The sequence below is a fragment of the Etheostoma cragini genome, chromosome 5 (assembly GCF_013103735.1).
Source record: "Etheostoma cragini isolate CJK2018 chromosome 5, CSU_Ecrag_1.0, whole genome shotgun sequence".
Classification (NCBI taxonomy): Eukaryota; Metazoa; Chordata; class Actinopteri; order Perciformes; family Percidae; genus Etheostoma; species Etheostoma cragini.
This window is the reverse complement of record NC_048411.1, coordinates 11,705,045-11,722,791: the sequence shown is the minus strand read 5'-3', so window position 1 is coordinate 11,722,791 and position 17,747 is coordinate 11,705,045. Positions and strand designations below refer to the sequence as shown.

General features: G+C 40.0%; 1 protein-coding gene across 3 annotated transcripts in view; it reads left to right on the top strand.

The window, feature by feature from the left end:
* The window catches only part of pcsk5b (proprotein convertase subtilisin/kexin type 5b), a 75,846-nt gene that overhangs the window by 9,198 nt on the left and 48,901 nt on the right, over window positions 1-17,747 (top strand). For all 3 annotated transcript variants that reach the window (XM_034873077.1, XM_034873079.1, XM_034873078.1), the window contains exons 3-9: window positions 5,442-5,594; window positions 7,019-7,162; window positions 8,095-8,171; window positions 11,517-11,605; window positions 12,129-12,301; window positions 15,021-15,233; window positions 16,740-16,840. In XM_034873077.1, the coding sequence (XP_034728968.1) occupies window positions 5,442-5,594; window positions 7,019-7,162; window positions 8,095-8,171; window positions 11,517-11,605; window positions 12,129-12,301; window positions 15,021-15,233; window positions 16,740-16,840 (950 nt within the window). The remainder of the gene's footprint in view (window positions 1-5,441; window positions 5,595-7,018; window positions 7,163-8,094; window positions 8,172-11,516; window positions 11,606-12,128; window positions 12,302-15,020; window positions 15,234-16,739; window positions 16,841-17,747) is intronic.

Here is a 17,747-nt window from a genome sequence, read left to right as displayed (position 1 = left end):
AGTACAATTTCTTTGAAGAATTTTGACATTTACTCATTTTTCTAAAGGCACTGCTATTATTTCGAACACAACTGTATTATTTCATAAGGGTGTATGTTAGGTAGGTAATGTTACTATGAGGGAACTGAAAAGACAGTTGCGTCTTACATTTACATTTGAAGTTTGTGTTTAGCTTTCCCTTTGTGCATCACAATCCCTGTAAACCAATTTGAGAAAGACAAAGTAATCAAATATACTGTGGCAACAATTTAAATGGCATATACAAAGCTATTAATGAGGAGATCTACTCTTTGCAGCACTGAGCTTGCACCTTGTACGGCTATGCTGATGTACGCCCATGTCTCATTCATATTGGGAGTTCCAGAAGAATTTAGACAGCTAAAGCCCTTTTTTCTTATTAGTTTTTTGGTGTGAAATGAGTTCAAGTATACTCGGTCTGCTTTGTTTGAAATCTGTTTCAAGTTTACTGTAAACAACAATTAGAGAACTAGAGTGGTGGTTTCTCCTTTTTATAATTTCCTTTTGAAGTCTCTGCAGAGATTATCAGAGGCAATGAACTGGCGTTCTGTTGCAGGAGCACAGTGCTTTCAGACGGATTCACTTACAGCTATTGCGAGACTCTTGTTTACTTGAAGTCATTTATCCAGACATGTGCAGGAAAACTTAGAGACAGGTGTGGTCCGCAGCTGAAACCTCGCTGGGACACACTGAAATGCCAAATGGCTGTGATGCCAAAATTAATTTTCAGTGTTTTGTGATCTTATGACTTGCAGGATTCTAAAAGCCATATATAGGACATATTTGATTTTTATTTGATTTAAAAAAAAAAATATTTACTCACTATTGCTTGTAGGTTTTTCTTCTTTTCTTTTCATCATCCCAATGCCTTTTAGGTATCACTGTATTCGTGAACATGTGCAGAAAGCACTCAGAGCATCAAGAAGACAACACAGACGGAGCTTGTGTACCTGTCGGGACCTAGGGGAAATTTGCACACACACAGGTTCTATGAAACTCCACACATTCCCAGGTACAGATTTCCATAAAGCCTGGATGCTTGTGGGACATTCTGCCAAAGACTGCTGAATCTGTTTTTGCCTTAAATTTGTTTAACAGATGAACCATTAAGGAGTCGACACCCTGAGAGGAGCACCTACTGCCTAGCACAGCACCACAGGGCTCAAACCATCTGTGAAAAGTTGTGCGACTGTGTGCTGTGTTTGGGCTGAGGCTCTGAATTGCACTTAAGAAAGCAGAGGAACTGCCTTTTTGTGTCAGTCCAAACATTTTTGTGGGTGTTCAGCTTCACTAGCCAGTTCTTTTGCCTGCAACGCAAACAGTGTCTCAACAGCAGTGAAAGTGGATCAATTTGTTCCCATTTGTTCTATTGAAGTGAACTCTTCCCCAGTTTCCCCTGGTTACTGACCCAGCCAGCACGAGCCACCTGCGAACCCTTACACAGCGAGCGAATGAGAGAGAAGAGGGAGGAAGGGGGTTGGAATGGGAACAAGAGAGACAGACAGGAAGGCAATTTCAAAGAAAAATGGGCATCTGCGGAGAAGATGACCTGAAATACAACTAAGACGGCAAGAAAGAAGCAGATAAGGGGGAGAGATGTGGAAAGTAAAAAAATTAAATAGGAGAGGGACTTGGAGTGCGAGAAAAGGAAAAAAAGGTGTTAGCTGTTACAGGTGCTAGCCGATCATTCATCTGCTCTACCAAGCTAGAGTTAAAAAATGAAGCCGATCCAATTTTCGTGCCTCAGAGCCTGCCAGAAAATTTGCAGTGAGACATTAGCAAGTTATATAGGCAATAACGGCAATATTGTCTTTGGATAGGGATTGTCAAACATAATACAAAAAACAGATAACCACAGGCTGTTACCAGTGAGTGATAACAAAGGATGGCATTGCACATGATTGTTTAGAAAAACTGTTATTACCATTAATCTGCCTCTGGTCATCCTGCAAGAAGAGGACAAAAGTGTATTTTTTTTTAAATATCCATAATCTATGTAAAGAAATGCAAAGCCACATATATTGGCCGTAAAAGTACGTAGGGAAAAGTAAGGAACCATTTTAAATATAACTATAAATTATTTTTTGTTAGACTACATTGGACATTTCAGAGGACATGAAACAGTAAAACACAGACCCATTTTAGCCATGTATTTTTGTATTTTTAGTTTAAAGATCCTATAGTTTAAACTTTAGTTTAAATACTATATTAGAAGATACTTATTACAGACATACAGTGTGTTCTCTACTCGTTTATTTTCCCTCTGCATTCATACTTATATTAATATTGTTTGTCACAGTTTGCTTGAATCATTTTCTTTTGGCTTTAGAAGTGGTTTCCCTCTGCTTATGCTCCTGAAAACAAAATAGTGCAGCTGTGAGAATGAGAGGTGTGAGAACGAGGTGTGTGAATGGCAATGGTCAGTGAGAGATTTCATCAGCATCTACTGCTGCAGAACTGCTGAATCTGTTTTTAAACTATTTTACATGGAGACTGACATCATAGTTCTCCTTTAATAATGTAGCATCCAACCTTTTTATCAATCTTCACCATTTTAATTTTGACGTTGTTGTCAGAAAGTGTCACTAAAAGCTGAGGAAAGCTCACCAGCTGGACCAAACTGGTAGGTAGATGAACAGTGCAGTGGCTCTGCTCCTGCTGATAAAACCATACAATAGAAGTGCTTTACGACCATGTTTTATTCACTACACTGAGTCAGTATGTAGAATATAAAGTGTATAGCAATAATAATGCCTGATATTTCAATCATCCTTAATTGCTTTACCTACCACTTTCTTAGGAAGGACGGAAGTCATTGTCCACTACAAAGCAGCAGCTGACAGAGGTTGTAGGGTTCTCGGTGTCTTGCTCAAGGACCTTTCAGTAGAGTGGATATTTGTGAGAACCCAGATTCATGAGACTTCAGGTTCTTCAGCAAAGTGTTCATAAATCCTATTAGGTTCTCAGGCATTATCAGACATTTGAGGTGAAAACTACATACTAATTAGGATCCAACTTCAGCAAAATCACTTTTTTTTTCTCCTGCAATGTGTAAAATCTTTGCTCCGTCTAGTCTATCTGTAGAAGAATTAATGGCATAGAGGATCGGCGGTGAGAGATTGTGGTGCATTCCTTGAATTACCAAGTTAAGGACATGAGCTCAAAGATTTAGGTTGACGCAATGCTAATGTATGCAAATTGTAATGATATATAGCAGTGCTTTTGCACAGACACACACATGCACAATTCCTGATGACGGTGGTTGTTTTGGGGCTAATAGCGTGTGTTAATGGTTGCTTTGAAACGGATGGTCCTGACAGAACTTACAGTGAAATGAGGTGAGACCTCAGCAGACGGAGGAGAACCAGGCCAAAACAAAATACATCACTGTGCGTTTTACTCTTTGTCTGTTTTTCCACCCTCGTTTGCCATTTTTTTTTCTTCCATATCTTGCTCTCTTAAAAGGGAGGTCTACACTCTTGAGTTATTAAGTTTTGTCATTTACAGAATTATATTTTTATTCTCCCTCCTTCAGGATCTATTAAGAGCATAAATACTTGAGTTATTAAATCAGTAAAGTATTGAATTAATCATCCTCCCTTCACTTGCTGTCTTTTGGTCTCACTTGCTATTTGTTTTCTCTTCTCTCTTCTTCCAGCTTGGTCTTTTTTTATTGACTCTCCTGGGACTTGTTCTCTTCAGCTCTTTGTCACCTCTTTTTCTCTCGTCTTATCGCGTCTCTTTGCCTCCCTCTCCAACTCTCCGGAGAGCCGGGCAGATTATTTCAGTGCATGAGACCAGATAATCACTCTGCAGTCATTATGTCAGCTTTTCTCTTCTCCTCTGTGTCTGCTGGAGCTGTATTGATGCGAAGAAATGCTTTGTCTTTGCAGTCACATATTTTTCACTAAAGCCTCATACATCTGGATCTTGCAAACTGAGCAACAAACATGTTTTCAATGTGAAAACGGTTTGATTGATTTATATGTTATTAGCGTTGTCTTTCGTCTGTACGTTATGCATGGGCACTTTAAGTTCACAATAGATAGTGTGCTGATTGTTTCATGAGAAGTGCACATTATTTACTGTGCGGTAGCTTGTTACTCGTAGTAGTAGCCAGGATGTTACTGAGTTCTGTAAGTTGTCACACATTCATGTTTATGTGCAAAGTTCAGTCTGAAAATCCATAAATCATTTATTACAGATATATTTACATCTTAGGATGCCCTCATACAGCTTGCTAAATGCACCCCCTATGTTGTGCCAGTTTTATGCCTGCTAATATTTTAGTTTTTGTCATCGTAATTGCTGGTAAATGTACTCTTCTCCATGTAGTCTTTTTAGACAGATAAAGTCTGCACAACTTTAGCTAGACTAAACACACAATTTCAGGGTTTTAAAAAGAGGTGACCATGGCCAAGCAAGTGGGTCCAGCCCTAATGTTCAGATCCAACAATGCTGATTTTGAAATCGGAAAATTCCGTCTGAAAGTGGAGCAAGATTCCTGCCAAGGAATGCCTTGCGCCTTGAAGCGAGCCCATAACATTTGAAAGATTGATGTTACCTGAGAGACATTTAGTGTGTGTGTGTGTGTGTGTGTGTGTGTGTGTGTGTGTGTGTGTGTGTGTGTGTGTGTGTGTGTGTGTGTGTGTGTGTGTGTGTGTGTGTGTGTGTGTGTGTGTGTGTGTGTGTGTGTGTGTGTGTGTGTGTGTGTGTGTGTGTGTGTGTGTGTGTGTGTGTGTGTGTGTGTGTGTGTGTGTGTGTGTGTGTGTGTGTGTGTGTGTGTGTGTGTCCATTTTGCAGACAGGGAAAAATGAACTGATGGAAGGAAAAGAAATGTGTCTACTGCAAAACCCGTGTAGGCTAACACAGGAATGAAAAGCAGGTTTACCTTTTTATATGGCTGAAAAGCATACAGTGTATGTATAAAAAGTCCAATCCATATGGCCTGAAATTACTTTCAAAAATGTCTTTGAAATAAAATCGCATTTACAAGCAAAAAATGGATTTCTATTCAGCATTGATTCCATCCACAGTTAAAAAAGGAGTCTGGACTTATGGTTCAACCTTGACAAAAATTAAATTCTCTCTCTGTGTTGTCAGTTTGCGCTGGTCGGGCGTCACAGTATACTTGTGTTTGTGTGTGTGTGTGTGTTCTTCATATAAGGCAAAGAACGGGAAATATAGCCACTGTAGGTTAACTTTTTGGTTGCAGCACCCATTATTTAAGAAGATCCCAGGTTTTCCAATACTTTAAATTTTCCTGACGATTGTGTGGGATCATGAACACATCATTTCAAAGGACTCTTTAACAAAATTACACCTGTTGACTGATTGTACTATGTGTGAAGTAATTCTACTAATGTGTGGTATCACTTAATGCCTACTCAGTTTTTGCTCACTCATGTGTTGTGTGTTTTTAGGTGGAGTGGATACAGCAGCAGGTGGTGAAGAGGAGGATCAAGAGGGATTACAAGCCAGTCCCGCCCTTTTCTCTTACGAGCCCTGCCCACAGCAACCCCGACCAGAACAACATATTCTATACTGATGCCAAGTGGAGCAGTATGTGGTACATTGTGAGTACACTGTATACTCTTGCCAGATAATTTCACTCTGTTTTTTTACATTTATTGCACCAAAAGAAGAATATCACAAATTCCAAGGCCATTGAAGCCCAGTATAGCTTAGAGAGTTGTTTTTAAATATATTTCTCAGAGGCTTCTGTGTTTTTGTGGGTCAATTGTGAGCCAAGGTCATGGAATGATCCTGATTACTGCAGGGTCAGGAGAGCTGAGGGATTTGTATGTTTTTCTAACTGAAAGAATAGAAAAGCCACAGTGATGACATTTTTGCATTTCCTCAAAGGGTCAAGCAAAGAAATTCTGTTTACTCACAAATATTCGTCACAGGAAAGTCCACAGTGGTGGAAATATAAGTCTCTGTGTTCTTGCATTTCAAAAGTGTTTCTCAATCGGCAGGGCTATGCATGCACATTCACGCACATACACAGAAGCACACACTCTCACACAGTACACTCAAATTCACATTGCAGAGATTTGCGGGCTTATCACAGGTGTTTGCATACACCCTCAGATCATGGCTCTTTTAGTTGTGTGTGTGTGTGTGTGTGTGCATGTGCATGTGTGTTTGCATGCTCTGTCAATTGTTAACTTTGTAAAGATAACTCTGAATACTTTGACCAGAGGTTTTAAACATATTTTTCTAGCTGTAGGACAGAACTCTCTGAACATGTGTTTTTCAGGTTAACTTCAATCACAAATAAAGTAGATAAATATAATCCAAAATGTCCATCCATTAATCAGCACAAAATTGGCAAACAACTACAAACTAAAGAAAAATAAGACCATTTGTTTTGGTACTAAAAAATGAAACAAATACGAGCTTGTGGCACACTGGTGTTATTGAAAATAATTTGCAGTAAAAGGATATTGTAAGCAACATTTACATACCTATATTTTGTGACTGGTTGAGAGCTGACTGAGTGAAAGTTAAGTCGTAAGATGTTAAATGTAAAAAGTCTATTCTTAGATAGCGCTTTTCTAAACTCAACAACTACTCAAAGCGCTTTTGCATAGTACAGGAATCATTCACCATTCACACACATTTCAAGCCTGCCATACAAAGTGCCACCTGCTCATCAGATAAACACTCGCACACATTTACACACCGATCGGGAGCAACTCGGGGTTGGTCGGTCTTGCTTTGACATGGGACTGTAGGGCCAGGGATCGAACCACCAACCTTTGGATTGGTAGGCAACCACTCTACCACTGAGGCTGGTTTATTTGTGACAGTGTCTCTTTATGAAAAATGGTAATGCTCGGACTTGCTGTACGTTAAATGGCCATTTTGTTATGTGTGCACAGTCATAATGCTTAAGTTGTGCATCTGCAAGATGCTGATGTGTTTGTTTTGGTTTCCCCCCCTGCTCACTTCTTTATCACCTCTCTTCCTTCATCTGCTGCCACCGTCTCTCCAGCACTGTAACGACGACGTCCATAACTGCCAGTCGGATATGAACATCATGGGGGCGTGGAAGAGAGGCTACACGGGTAAAGACGTAGTGGTGACCATACTAGATGATGGCATCGAGAGGAACCATCCAGACCTCTTTCAGAACTACGTGAGTGTGTATGTATGCGCGTGTAGGGCGTGTGTGTGTGTGTGTGTGTGTGTGTGTGTGTGTGTGTGTGTGTGTGTGTGTGTGTGTGTGTTTCTCCTGAGTCTTCAGTTGTCAGACATTTATAAAGATTTACATATTTTTAACTCAATTTTACCACTATTTAGGTTTTGGGAGCTATAGAAAACTATTTGTAATCTACTTTGTGTGTGTGTGTGGCAATGAGGATGATCTCTTTGTGGAAAGGTAATTTGTCCTTTAGCATGTTACTAAGCTGTTACAGAAAGCAAGAAATTCTTGTTACAAAAGTCATCTATAGTGCAATGTTGGTGGTAATTTGAATCAGATAATCGTGTCATGATTTACATTTGGAAGGAAAAGGTTCCTCAAACCTGTGGGTATGCTGTGTGGTCATGTTTATTTGTCTGTGGTTACATACTTCTACATACCATGTGTGCATGCAAAGGTGTGTCTACATCAGACCAAGGCCAGATAGTTGGAGCAAGTTCTTGGCCTGAAGCAGCAGGTATGGCCATCAATCAACCATGCAGATAAAATGATTCACACCCTGTTAGACAGCAGCCAGCGCTGCTGTTATTAGCTACTCCTAATGCCTGGATTTGTTTATGCCGAAGGGTGAGCGGCCCAGCAGATTGAGTTTGCTGTGATTGCATTCGATTTACGAAACTGTTGTGAATGATGCAAATGTGAACCGTTTGATTGGGTTAGAGAAACACGCACACACACACACACACACACACACACACACACACACACACACACACACACACACACACACACACACACACACACACACACACAAACACACACACACACACACACACACACACACACACAGGCAGCGATGAACCTACCTTTCTAATGAATTTACATGTTGGATGTTTTCTCTCCCTTGACCTCTATGTCTCCTCCAGGACCCACAAGCCAGCTATGATGTCAACGGTAACGATATGGATCCCATGCCTCGATATGATGCAACCAACGAGAACAAGTGAGAAAAACAAATGCATACCAGAACTAATGGGACATAAATTCAAATTAAAGGGTTGAGGTAAAAATTGGTTGTGGCTGTAGTGTTTTCGGGTCATCAGATGCTCTTCTGTGTGTTTTTCGAATTTATTTTTACCAAAAACTCTTTGCCCCAATATGTTTGTGTTTGTTGAGCCCTGACGTTGTTGTGGGTGCAATGAGTTGAATTAGTGCATTTGATTGTAACATTTGTGGGTGGGTTGAGTTTTTTTTGGTTGAACGAGTGTGTATATGTGTTTGTATTTGAGGACAAAAGAGAGGCGCGCTGCAGCTTAATGAGCTGGTTTCCCTTTAAGACTGAATTTGTAGATGTCTATGATGTTATGTGTGTGAACAGGAATCTGGTTTGCTCTCTTTGACTTTCATTACTCTTCTTTTTTCAACAAAACTAACTTATATCATTTACAAACTGGAGGTCATTTTAATATAATAAATATGAATATTTCAAAGGTTAGTGTGTGGTGGCCGGCAAGTTAAAACTGGTCATCATGCCCAAAAAGGCAAGAAACAAACCGTCTCTGACTTTTGCGGAATGACACTAACCTAAGCTACATCTGGCAAACTGCAGATTGTTTTGGAACTATGTGTTGGATAGCAACAAGAATGAATTCAATTTCATTTATTTTAACCTCTTGTTGTTTATGTGTTAGCGGTGCAAACAGCTAACCCACCGCAGATTTCAAAGGACAATATGAAAAAAATTGTGGAAACTCCGGTAATGCCTGAGTAAAATTTCCTTTTGTTTAAAAGACACAAAGTGGTCACAGAGCTTCCTGACTGTTTTGTAATCTAGTATTTATGTTTTGGAATTTTTGTGTTTATCTACCACAAAAAGAGAAACTAGCAGATCTACAAATTTTGCAGGTGTTTGTTCATTTGTATGTCCTATGAAATTAGAAAAAAACAAGCTCTTCATCTTTTTGCAGCTGATGAACGTTTTTTAAAATCTCTTTTAATTCATACATTTTTTTTTTTAACGATGATTTTTGGGGGGGCATTTTAGGCCTTTGACAGAACAGCTGAAGACATGAGAAGGGAGAAAGAGTGGGGGGGCCGCAGGTCGCAGCAAAACCCTGGCCCACTGCGTCAAGGACAAACCTCCATATATGGGCGCCCACACTACCAACTGAGCTATCCGGGCGCCTGATGAACTTCTTATGTCATCTTACCCTTCTGTTACACAAAGCGACTTTGAGAAAGTGCAACTGCAACTTTTAAATGTTGGTCTCCAAATAAATCTGTGCACTATAATTGGTTGCCAGTGGCCTACCAGATTAAAATCTGTGTGGGGAAAATATTTATAAAAAAAATCACTGATTCACAAAGAACCAACAAATATGTATTTTTTTTTTTTACATTGTTTGTTAAAACAGGGACAAAACACACAGCTATAAAAATAAGAGTTATATCTAAGTGTAGGTGGCTGTATTCTTTGAAACTTTCAGGAAGTTTAAGAATTGATGTGTTTGCATGAATAATTACTGTGTGAGTGTGTATTGTTATCCATTGCACAAACATTATATGGTTCTGGTTTAAAACTGAGAGAGATCCAAAAGTGTTACAAAGCTGTGTAGAAATTGGAAAATACAAGCCAACAAAGACTGTAAAGCTGGCCAGGCAGTCAATTTTATGGATTAGTGGAGTGAAGTGATCTGAGTGAAGACTGTTGAAGCGTTTTGTAAGACGGAGCCTGCATTGGCTCATTAACTGTTAAAAGGGGCCTATAACTGATTTGCAGCCATTTAATATGTTATACTTTTCTAACCTTTCTGTTGAAATGTTTAGCTTAGCAGTACGACTTGTAACAGGGAAACAGCAAGCCAGGCTCTGGCAAAAGGTAAATCTCTAAAATTGATGTAGTCTTTTAAGAAATTTGTTATTTACTACACTAGCTTACTATTGTTACCTCTGGACAAAGCCAGGCTAGCTCTTTCCCCCTTTTTCCAGTCTTTGTGCTAAACTAAGCTGCCTGGCGGTACCTTAATATTTACTGTGCAGAACTGTATAGAAGTGATACTAATCTAACTTGGCAAGAAAGTGAATATGCATATTTCCCAGAATGACAAAGAATTCCTTCTCACTTGTCTGGACTGCTCTGATTTGAACTTTCTATAGTTTTGGAATAGATAGGTCCTTTACCCTGCACAGCTTTAACAATGTGTAAGCAGCACAGGTAGTTCAAGCTAAAGTAATTTTTTCAGGTGAGAGGAAAGGTGGAAAAACACTCAACTTATTTTGTGAAAAGTTAAAGGAAAAAAAACCTGGAGTGGTGTTTTGCATTTTACTGTGCATTTGTTTTTTATTCCACCAGCAAATAGGACAGTGGAGGATTGCCTGAAATTCTGGGACAGATTGTGGGTGAAGAAAAGTGAAATGAGAGATATATAATTCCTCCTTTTTTTATATGATTTAATAGTAGTAGAAAGAGAAACATTTTTTTTAATGAAATTGCCAAGCATGTATGTCGCAGTATACAGTATACACCATAGCTAAGTGAGGACATTGATGCGTCAATATTTTTCCCCACCATTGATCATGTTGTTATCTAAATCTCATCCTGAAGTCATCAAGTTACTGTGAAACAGATTTTACTCAGTCTGAGTGCTTCCCTGGACTTTAAAACTTCCCTGTGTCTTCCCGGGGGTTTGGATAGCTAGATGCTAGGTTTCCATGGCAGCGGTCAGAGCTGGTTCCGGGGGGTGTTGTGATGCAGATGTTCTCTGCAGGAGATGTGTGTGTGTGTGTTAGTGTGTTTGTGTCTATACAGAAAGTGGTATTTTTGAGGAGGCGGCACCCAAAAACATACTTATGTTTGTTTATGCTGGTTGCTGACCCGGGCTGATTGTCACCACTGCAGTTAATGGTGGAATGTTACCCTGTGTGCGTGTGTGTGTTTGTGTGTGTCATTGATTTTGTCTGTGCATGTGGATGCTGTACTGTACAAAAAGTCATAAAAGGTCCAAACTGTTCCTCTGTTTGTGTGCTTATTTTGCAGCCATTGGCATTGATGGAATGTTGAACCACCTCTTCTTCCCTCCTCTCTTTGGCCTGTGGGGAAAAAGCAGAAATTACAGAAATATTTAGTGTTTGCTACATATGTAACACTTACTCTTGATGCAATCCTAAACTAAATTGTTTAACAGTAATGTTCTCATCTATCTGTGAAAATGTGTGTTTACTTGTAATTTTCTTTCCACTTCAAAACAGACTGTTTATCTGGTAGTTTGTGTGCTGTCCTCTCCTGCTTGTATATACATGTGAGTTCCACATTTGTGTAATTAGCTACTCATTCCTGCTCTTTCCTCAGACACGGGACACGGTGCGCAGGCGAAGTTGCTGCAGCCGCAAATAACTCCCACTGCATTGTGGGAATTGCATACAATGCCAGAATAGGAGGTGAGTGAAATTTGTCTAGTTATTATTTCAGCAACTGGGTTTAACTAAAATGAACTGTGTAACTAAGTTTGTTTTTATGTCACTGGTTGATCATCAGCTTAGGTCCCACACACTATTACGATGTCGTCATGGTGACTTCTGAACACATGCATGCTATTGAACGCAAAAATTAAATATACAACATGTGATAGGAGCCTGTAGAAACCTATGTAGAGATCTTGTAGAAATTAGCATATTAAAGAGGAGCTAAATATTTAAGTAAAATTTAACTTCTAATGCTTCTCTAATACAACCAGCTGTTGTGTGAGACAGGCATACTGAAATACTTGCTACTTGTCACCGTGACCAATTGTAATTTTATTGAATGGCCTAATTAGATGTAATTTACCTGACTGCCTTTGATTTCTTGTGGTTATTATGACAGAACATTAAACAGGTTTTGACTGGCTGCATTATGTATATTGTTAAACAGGCAGTTCTGTGGAAATACGTAGGACATGGATTAAACTAATTTTTGTATTAGGTGTACGAATGCTGGATGGTGATGTAACAGATATGGTGGAAGCCAAGTCTCTAAGCCTCCAGCCGCAGCACATTGACATCTACAGCGCCAGCTGGGGACCTGATGACGATGGAAAGACCGTGGATGGACCCGCATCTCTAGCAAGGCAGGCCTTTGAGAACGGCATCCGCATGGTGGGCACATACACACGTGCATATACATTTACATACAGATTATTGTACAAATGTGCTTCATTGCTTAGCCAGGTCTTTGATATTTGTATTTATATGGTGAGAAAAGATTCAAACAACCACTTTAAGTAGATATGTTTGCGTTCCACATTCATATACTTGTTTCCCAAGGTCCTCCCTGGCTATCTGTGAAGATCCTCTGGACATTAGAGAGCAGCCCTGGTCTATTAGCATATATTAATTTACATATTCATAGCTCATTTTGAATAAAGACAAGCTACCGCTGTGTTGTTGGCTGGATGGAAAAGCTGTAACAGAGGTTAGGAAGGGTGAAGTCATTTACGGGTCGTGTCTCACACACATACATCTACAAAGTTTGCTACTACTGGCTCTCTGCCACTTGGTTAAGCAGATGTGGACCTTTTGAGGAGGTGAGACAGAAACGGAAAACTTTGTCTTAAAGGCTGAGTGCCTGAGGCATGTTACAAAAAAAGAGAGAGGAAAAAGGGACTGACAGGTGGGGAGTGTGAGTGGAAGAGAGTTCCCACCGCTCCTGACAGGCTGGCCTTTTAAGATGACAGAGGTGAGGGAGATATCTGTCCAACTGGTACGAGTTGGGCATGTTTATGTTGCTTGCACACCCTCCTGCTCTTTCTCTCTTTGTGTGTGTGTGTGTGTGTTTGTGTGTGTGTGTGTGTGTCTAAGTGGAGATGACATGCTTGTCAGTGTAACATGTACCTATGTGACACTCTGAAGAGAGAGTTTATCACAAAGAGCTGAGGTGTTAAAAATACCATTGACAGCTGTGGAGAGCATTGGACTTAGCTGGTTTTGCTGTATGTGTGGAAAATAACTGAGAAATTGTGTGTCTCTATGTTGCTTATGCACAACAGTGTTTTCAATTAGGCTAACCCTGTCTGTGTGTGTATAAAGCTCTCTGTCAAAACAATAAAGTCCATCAAAATTTGTATTACAGGGTAGAGTAATTGACAATTGTTTAATCATTGAAATTGTTAATAATTCATCATTAACTGACAACCAGTTCAATTAGTCAATTAGTCTGACAACCGACTAATTCATATTACTTGGCAATTCTTTGGGTCCTTTTTTCTTTGCTCTCTTTCAATCTATTGATGATGATTGCTGTCCATCAGTTTCACATTGTGTTTCACCTCTCCTTTATCATCCTCCTCTCATCCTCTTTACTCGGTGTTCTCTCTCTCTCTCTCTCTCTCTCTCTCTCTCTCTCTCATTCTTTGTCCCCTTCTTTCTTTCAAAGTGTTTTTCATCGCTATTATCTGTCAGCGTTTAGTCGTGTCTGATTCATGTCTCCATTTCACCTTTTGTGTGTGTGTGTGTGTGTGTGTGTCTCGCAAGTGTGGTTTGATTGTGTGTCTGGACAAAACTAATCGCCGTCAGTTCATCAGATGCCTTTATTGCTGACTCACGACTGAACTTTGCCTTCACAATTCGGTTGGTCATCACCAACACTGTGACCGACTTAGTGTCTCCACCAGGCCCGGGTTCAACTCTGCCAATTTTGGATGTACAGTGTCTGATTGAACAGTAAAAGGCATTTGGCTTGAGAAGGTTTCCAATGAAAAATAATTGAGTCTAAAAAAGTCTATTAGTAAGTTAATTAGTGTCTCTTTTCACACTTGAAGTCAATGTGAAGCTCACTCTGAGCTTTCCCTGGCCAATTAGCAAGATCTCCTGTCTACATCTGGGATGAGTTCTGTTATATATTGTGTAAGCTCTTTTAGAAACTTAGAATATGAAACTGTAACTAAACTATAAAAGCTGCCTGGCTGCACATGTAAACGGCCTCAGTTATAACAAATGTCCACATATGTGCATCGTTCAGCCAAAACATGCACATAAAATATTGTGTAATCGCTGTAGTCTAATTTGCTGTAAATAATTAGTAAGTCACTATATGTTGAAACAGGACTTGTCTTTACAAATATTTTTGTGTGGCTTTATTGCTTTGCCTCCTTTTTATATTTGTGTTCAAACAAGTCAACTCTGTTTTTAATGCTTTTTGTAGGCTTTTGATGCGTTCTTCAAGGACAGATACTACCATTGTTAAGGTTACCTTTTCTAAAATCGATAACTAATTTAACATAATTAAGCAAAACCGGCACAGTACAGATAATTACTGAACTGACAAAAATAATGAAAGAAAATAGAACCAAGTCAACAATGTCCCACCTGCAAGGATGTAACAAAATGAAAATATTAAATAAAAAAACAGAATAGGCAGCCACATGGCAACAATAATATGAATAAAGATTGACAAATAATAATGTTTGTGTGTGTGTGTGTGTGTGTGTGTGTGTGTGTGTAAAAAGTCTGATGTCAGGCAGTAATTAAACTTGTCTCTTCTGCTGCTGTGTCACGGAGAAATGGAAATTCCCCCTTTATTTTTGCCCAGTTGAAACATTATAATTACTGAACTTGGATCAAATCTTATCAGATCTATTGCCAGACACTCACAGGACGCTGAGAACTTGCATCGTCTCTGATCTTTTTTGGCTCTTTCCCCATGCTGGTGTTGCTGATCTTTTCATCTTTACACAGTGGTTTCTGGAAACTGAACACAGAACTTGTTACTCTGCCTTCTGACAAACATTGAAAGGACTTTTAAAAATGATACCAAAACAAAGTCTGGTAAGGAGTAATTACCTCTACTAAGACAAATCTTTGCATCTTTCCCTGTTAGGGGAGGAAGGGCCGTGGCTCCATCTTTGTGTGGGCTTCAGGCAATGGCGGGCGGAGCAGGGACCATTGCTCCTGCGACGGCTACACCAACTCTATCTACACCATCTCCATCTCCAGCACAGCTGAGAGCGGACGAAAGCCATGGTACCTGGAGGAATGCTCGTCCACACTGACCACCACCTACAGCAGTGGAGAGAACTATGACCGAAAGATTGTGAGGATTATAGTGTCTATAGTGGTAGACTTCCACAATTGCTGTTGAACGCCCACATGCATGCGCATACACACACACACACAGATTTTTACGTTGGGGCCAGTTTGCCTTTTCCTTCTTCACTGATGTTGGAGTTGTCTCATTGTGTGTTGTGCTTAAATTAAATTTGGAAAAGATTTTTCCATCTTTAATGTGTGACATGAACCAAAGAGACTTGCCAAGGTACGTCTCACTGTCCTATATAATTCAACTCATTCATTTTCACTGGATGCTGCCCATGTTTTGATTTGGAGCTTAATTTAGATTTTTTTTTAGAAATTTGCACATGCAATTTATAATTTCAGTTAAAAATACAGCTAGTGCCAACTTGGCCTTGTTTGTGTGTGCTTGTGGGTCCAGTGGTGTGGCTGGGTTTAGCCCATATTGCCCAAATCACTCCCATGATCCACTGGGATGGACAGTGAGAGTAGTCCACTGTGAGCTAGCTTGTCTGGCAGTGTTTTGCTTCATTGCCCATGCCGATGCTATAGAAGGACACACACACACACACACACACACACCCTTCACAGTTTCCCCTCTGGCTTTGTACACAGTAGAACATCGTAGATCTAAATGTCATTATAATCTACTTAAGCACACACACAGTCTACGGTCCACTTTTTACTTCTTACTAAACTGTGTGTGTGTGTGTGTTCATATAAACCCGCAAAGTTTTTGGTGCAGGAAAGGTCCTTTGATGAGGACCCTCAGACTGGAAGTTGGCCAAGCTTTTCTTGGCAGACTAACTGTCAAGACTAGTTGGCTGTCTAAAGTCCATACAATCAAATCCAGCAAACAGTGTTTTAACATATTTTACTACTCCTTATTCCTTCTTACTCTTTGTCATTGGCTTCTCCTTTAGGATTGGATTGATTCTTTGAATTCTTGGGGAAACTTATGATTTGCATACACGTGTGTGTGTGTGTGTGTGTGTGTGTGTCTGTGTGATCTGTAGTAAGGCAGTGTATCAAAGCTGGAATGCTCTTTCTCTGTGTGTGTGTGTGTGTGTGTGTGTGTGTGTGTGTGTGTGTGTGTGTGTGTGTGTGTGTGTGTGTGTGTGTGTGTGTGTGTGTGTGTGTGTGTGTGTGTGTGTGTGTGTGTGTGTGTGTGTGTGTGTGTGTGTGTGTGTGTGTGTGATCTGTAGTAAGGCAGTGTATCAAAGCTGGAATGTGACTTTCAGGTTTGTCTAAATCCTCCTCCCCCCAATGACTTCTCTCTCTGTTTCTTTCTCCCTCTCCTCCTGCCATCATGGTAACTATTTTCTCCTCTCTTCCTCTAACTCCACATCTGTAACTGTCTACTCATCCTCTTCTGTTCTCTTCTGGGTTGCGTCTTGAATCTTCCCTCCTCTCCCATCTCTTCCCTGCTTCTTTTTGTCTTTCCTCATTCCTGTAATTCCTCTTCATCTCTCCTGTCTTCCCTGTCACTCCATCGTCACTCTCCTCCTTCTCCTTCTTCTCTCTGCAGATCACAACAGACCTGAGACATCGATGTACAGACAGTCACACAGGGACATCGGCCTCAGCTCCCATGGCTGCTGCCATTATAGCTCTGGCCCTGGAGGCAAAGTAAGATCCACTTAACCTCATCCCTTTGCTTGATCCCTTTGACCTTTGCTTACCTTCTAATAATCTCTTGTCGGCCGACCTCGGAACACGTGAAGCATTTTCGCACAAATATGTCATTGTCAAGTGACGATGCATTTAAATACTTGAAAAAAAGCTGTCTTCTTCAAGTCTGTTAAGCCCAGCTACATCTGTGCAGAGACATACCAAAGACATACAGGGTTGCAAAAGACTCTAATCACAATTCACACAACTGGACTCTAAAAAGATACTCCTGCAGGACATATACGCTTACAGATCAGCCTCTTGCTTTTAGTTTGAGCAGAACAACAAAAGTAAGTAAATTAATGTAATGTACTTTTGGATTGTGGGCAAGAGAATGTAATGGTTAGAGCACATTATCTTAGTATAGTACATTATACACCTTGATCAGGGTTTCAGCACTTGTACCCTGGCCTCCAGTGCACCCTCAAAGAGGTATTTAGTTGAGTTTATTATACAGTGAGTGTATTTGCACTCTTCTTTGATAGTTGTTAATTCAGTACTTTCAGGTACTCACCTGCAGTGGCACCACATTGAGTCGTGAGAACTATGTATAGCTGAAGTGTGTACATAATGTGTAGCCTGTGTAACCCTGAGCTGGGACAATATAAATATTCCAATAGTTGCACTGTCATCTCTTCTGATACATTATCAAAAATATCACTATGTTGTCTTTGGATTCTAAGACTGGGTTGTTTGCATCCTTTACTGCAGACATTTGCACTCTGAAATGTTTTGCTTCCTACCAGTTTATGGCTGTTCCAATGATGGCACTTTGGTACACAGCGTTTCCTCTCAGCTGTCGTTCTCTTCATCACATCATGAATCTTAAGAATATATTTCCCTATTCATACAAAAATTGTGATGT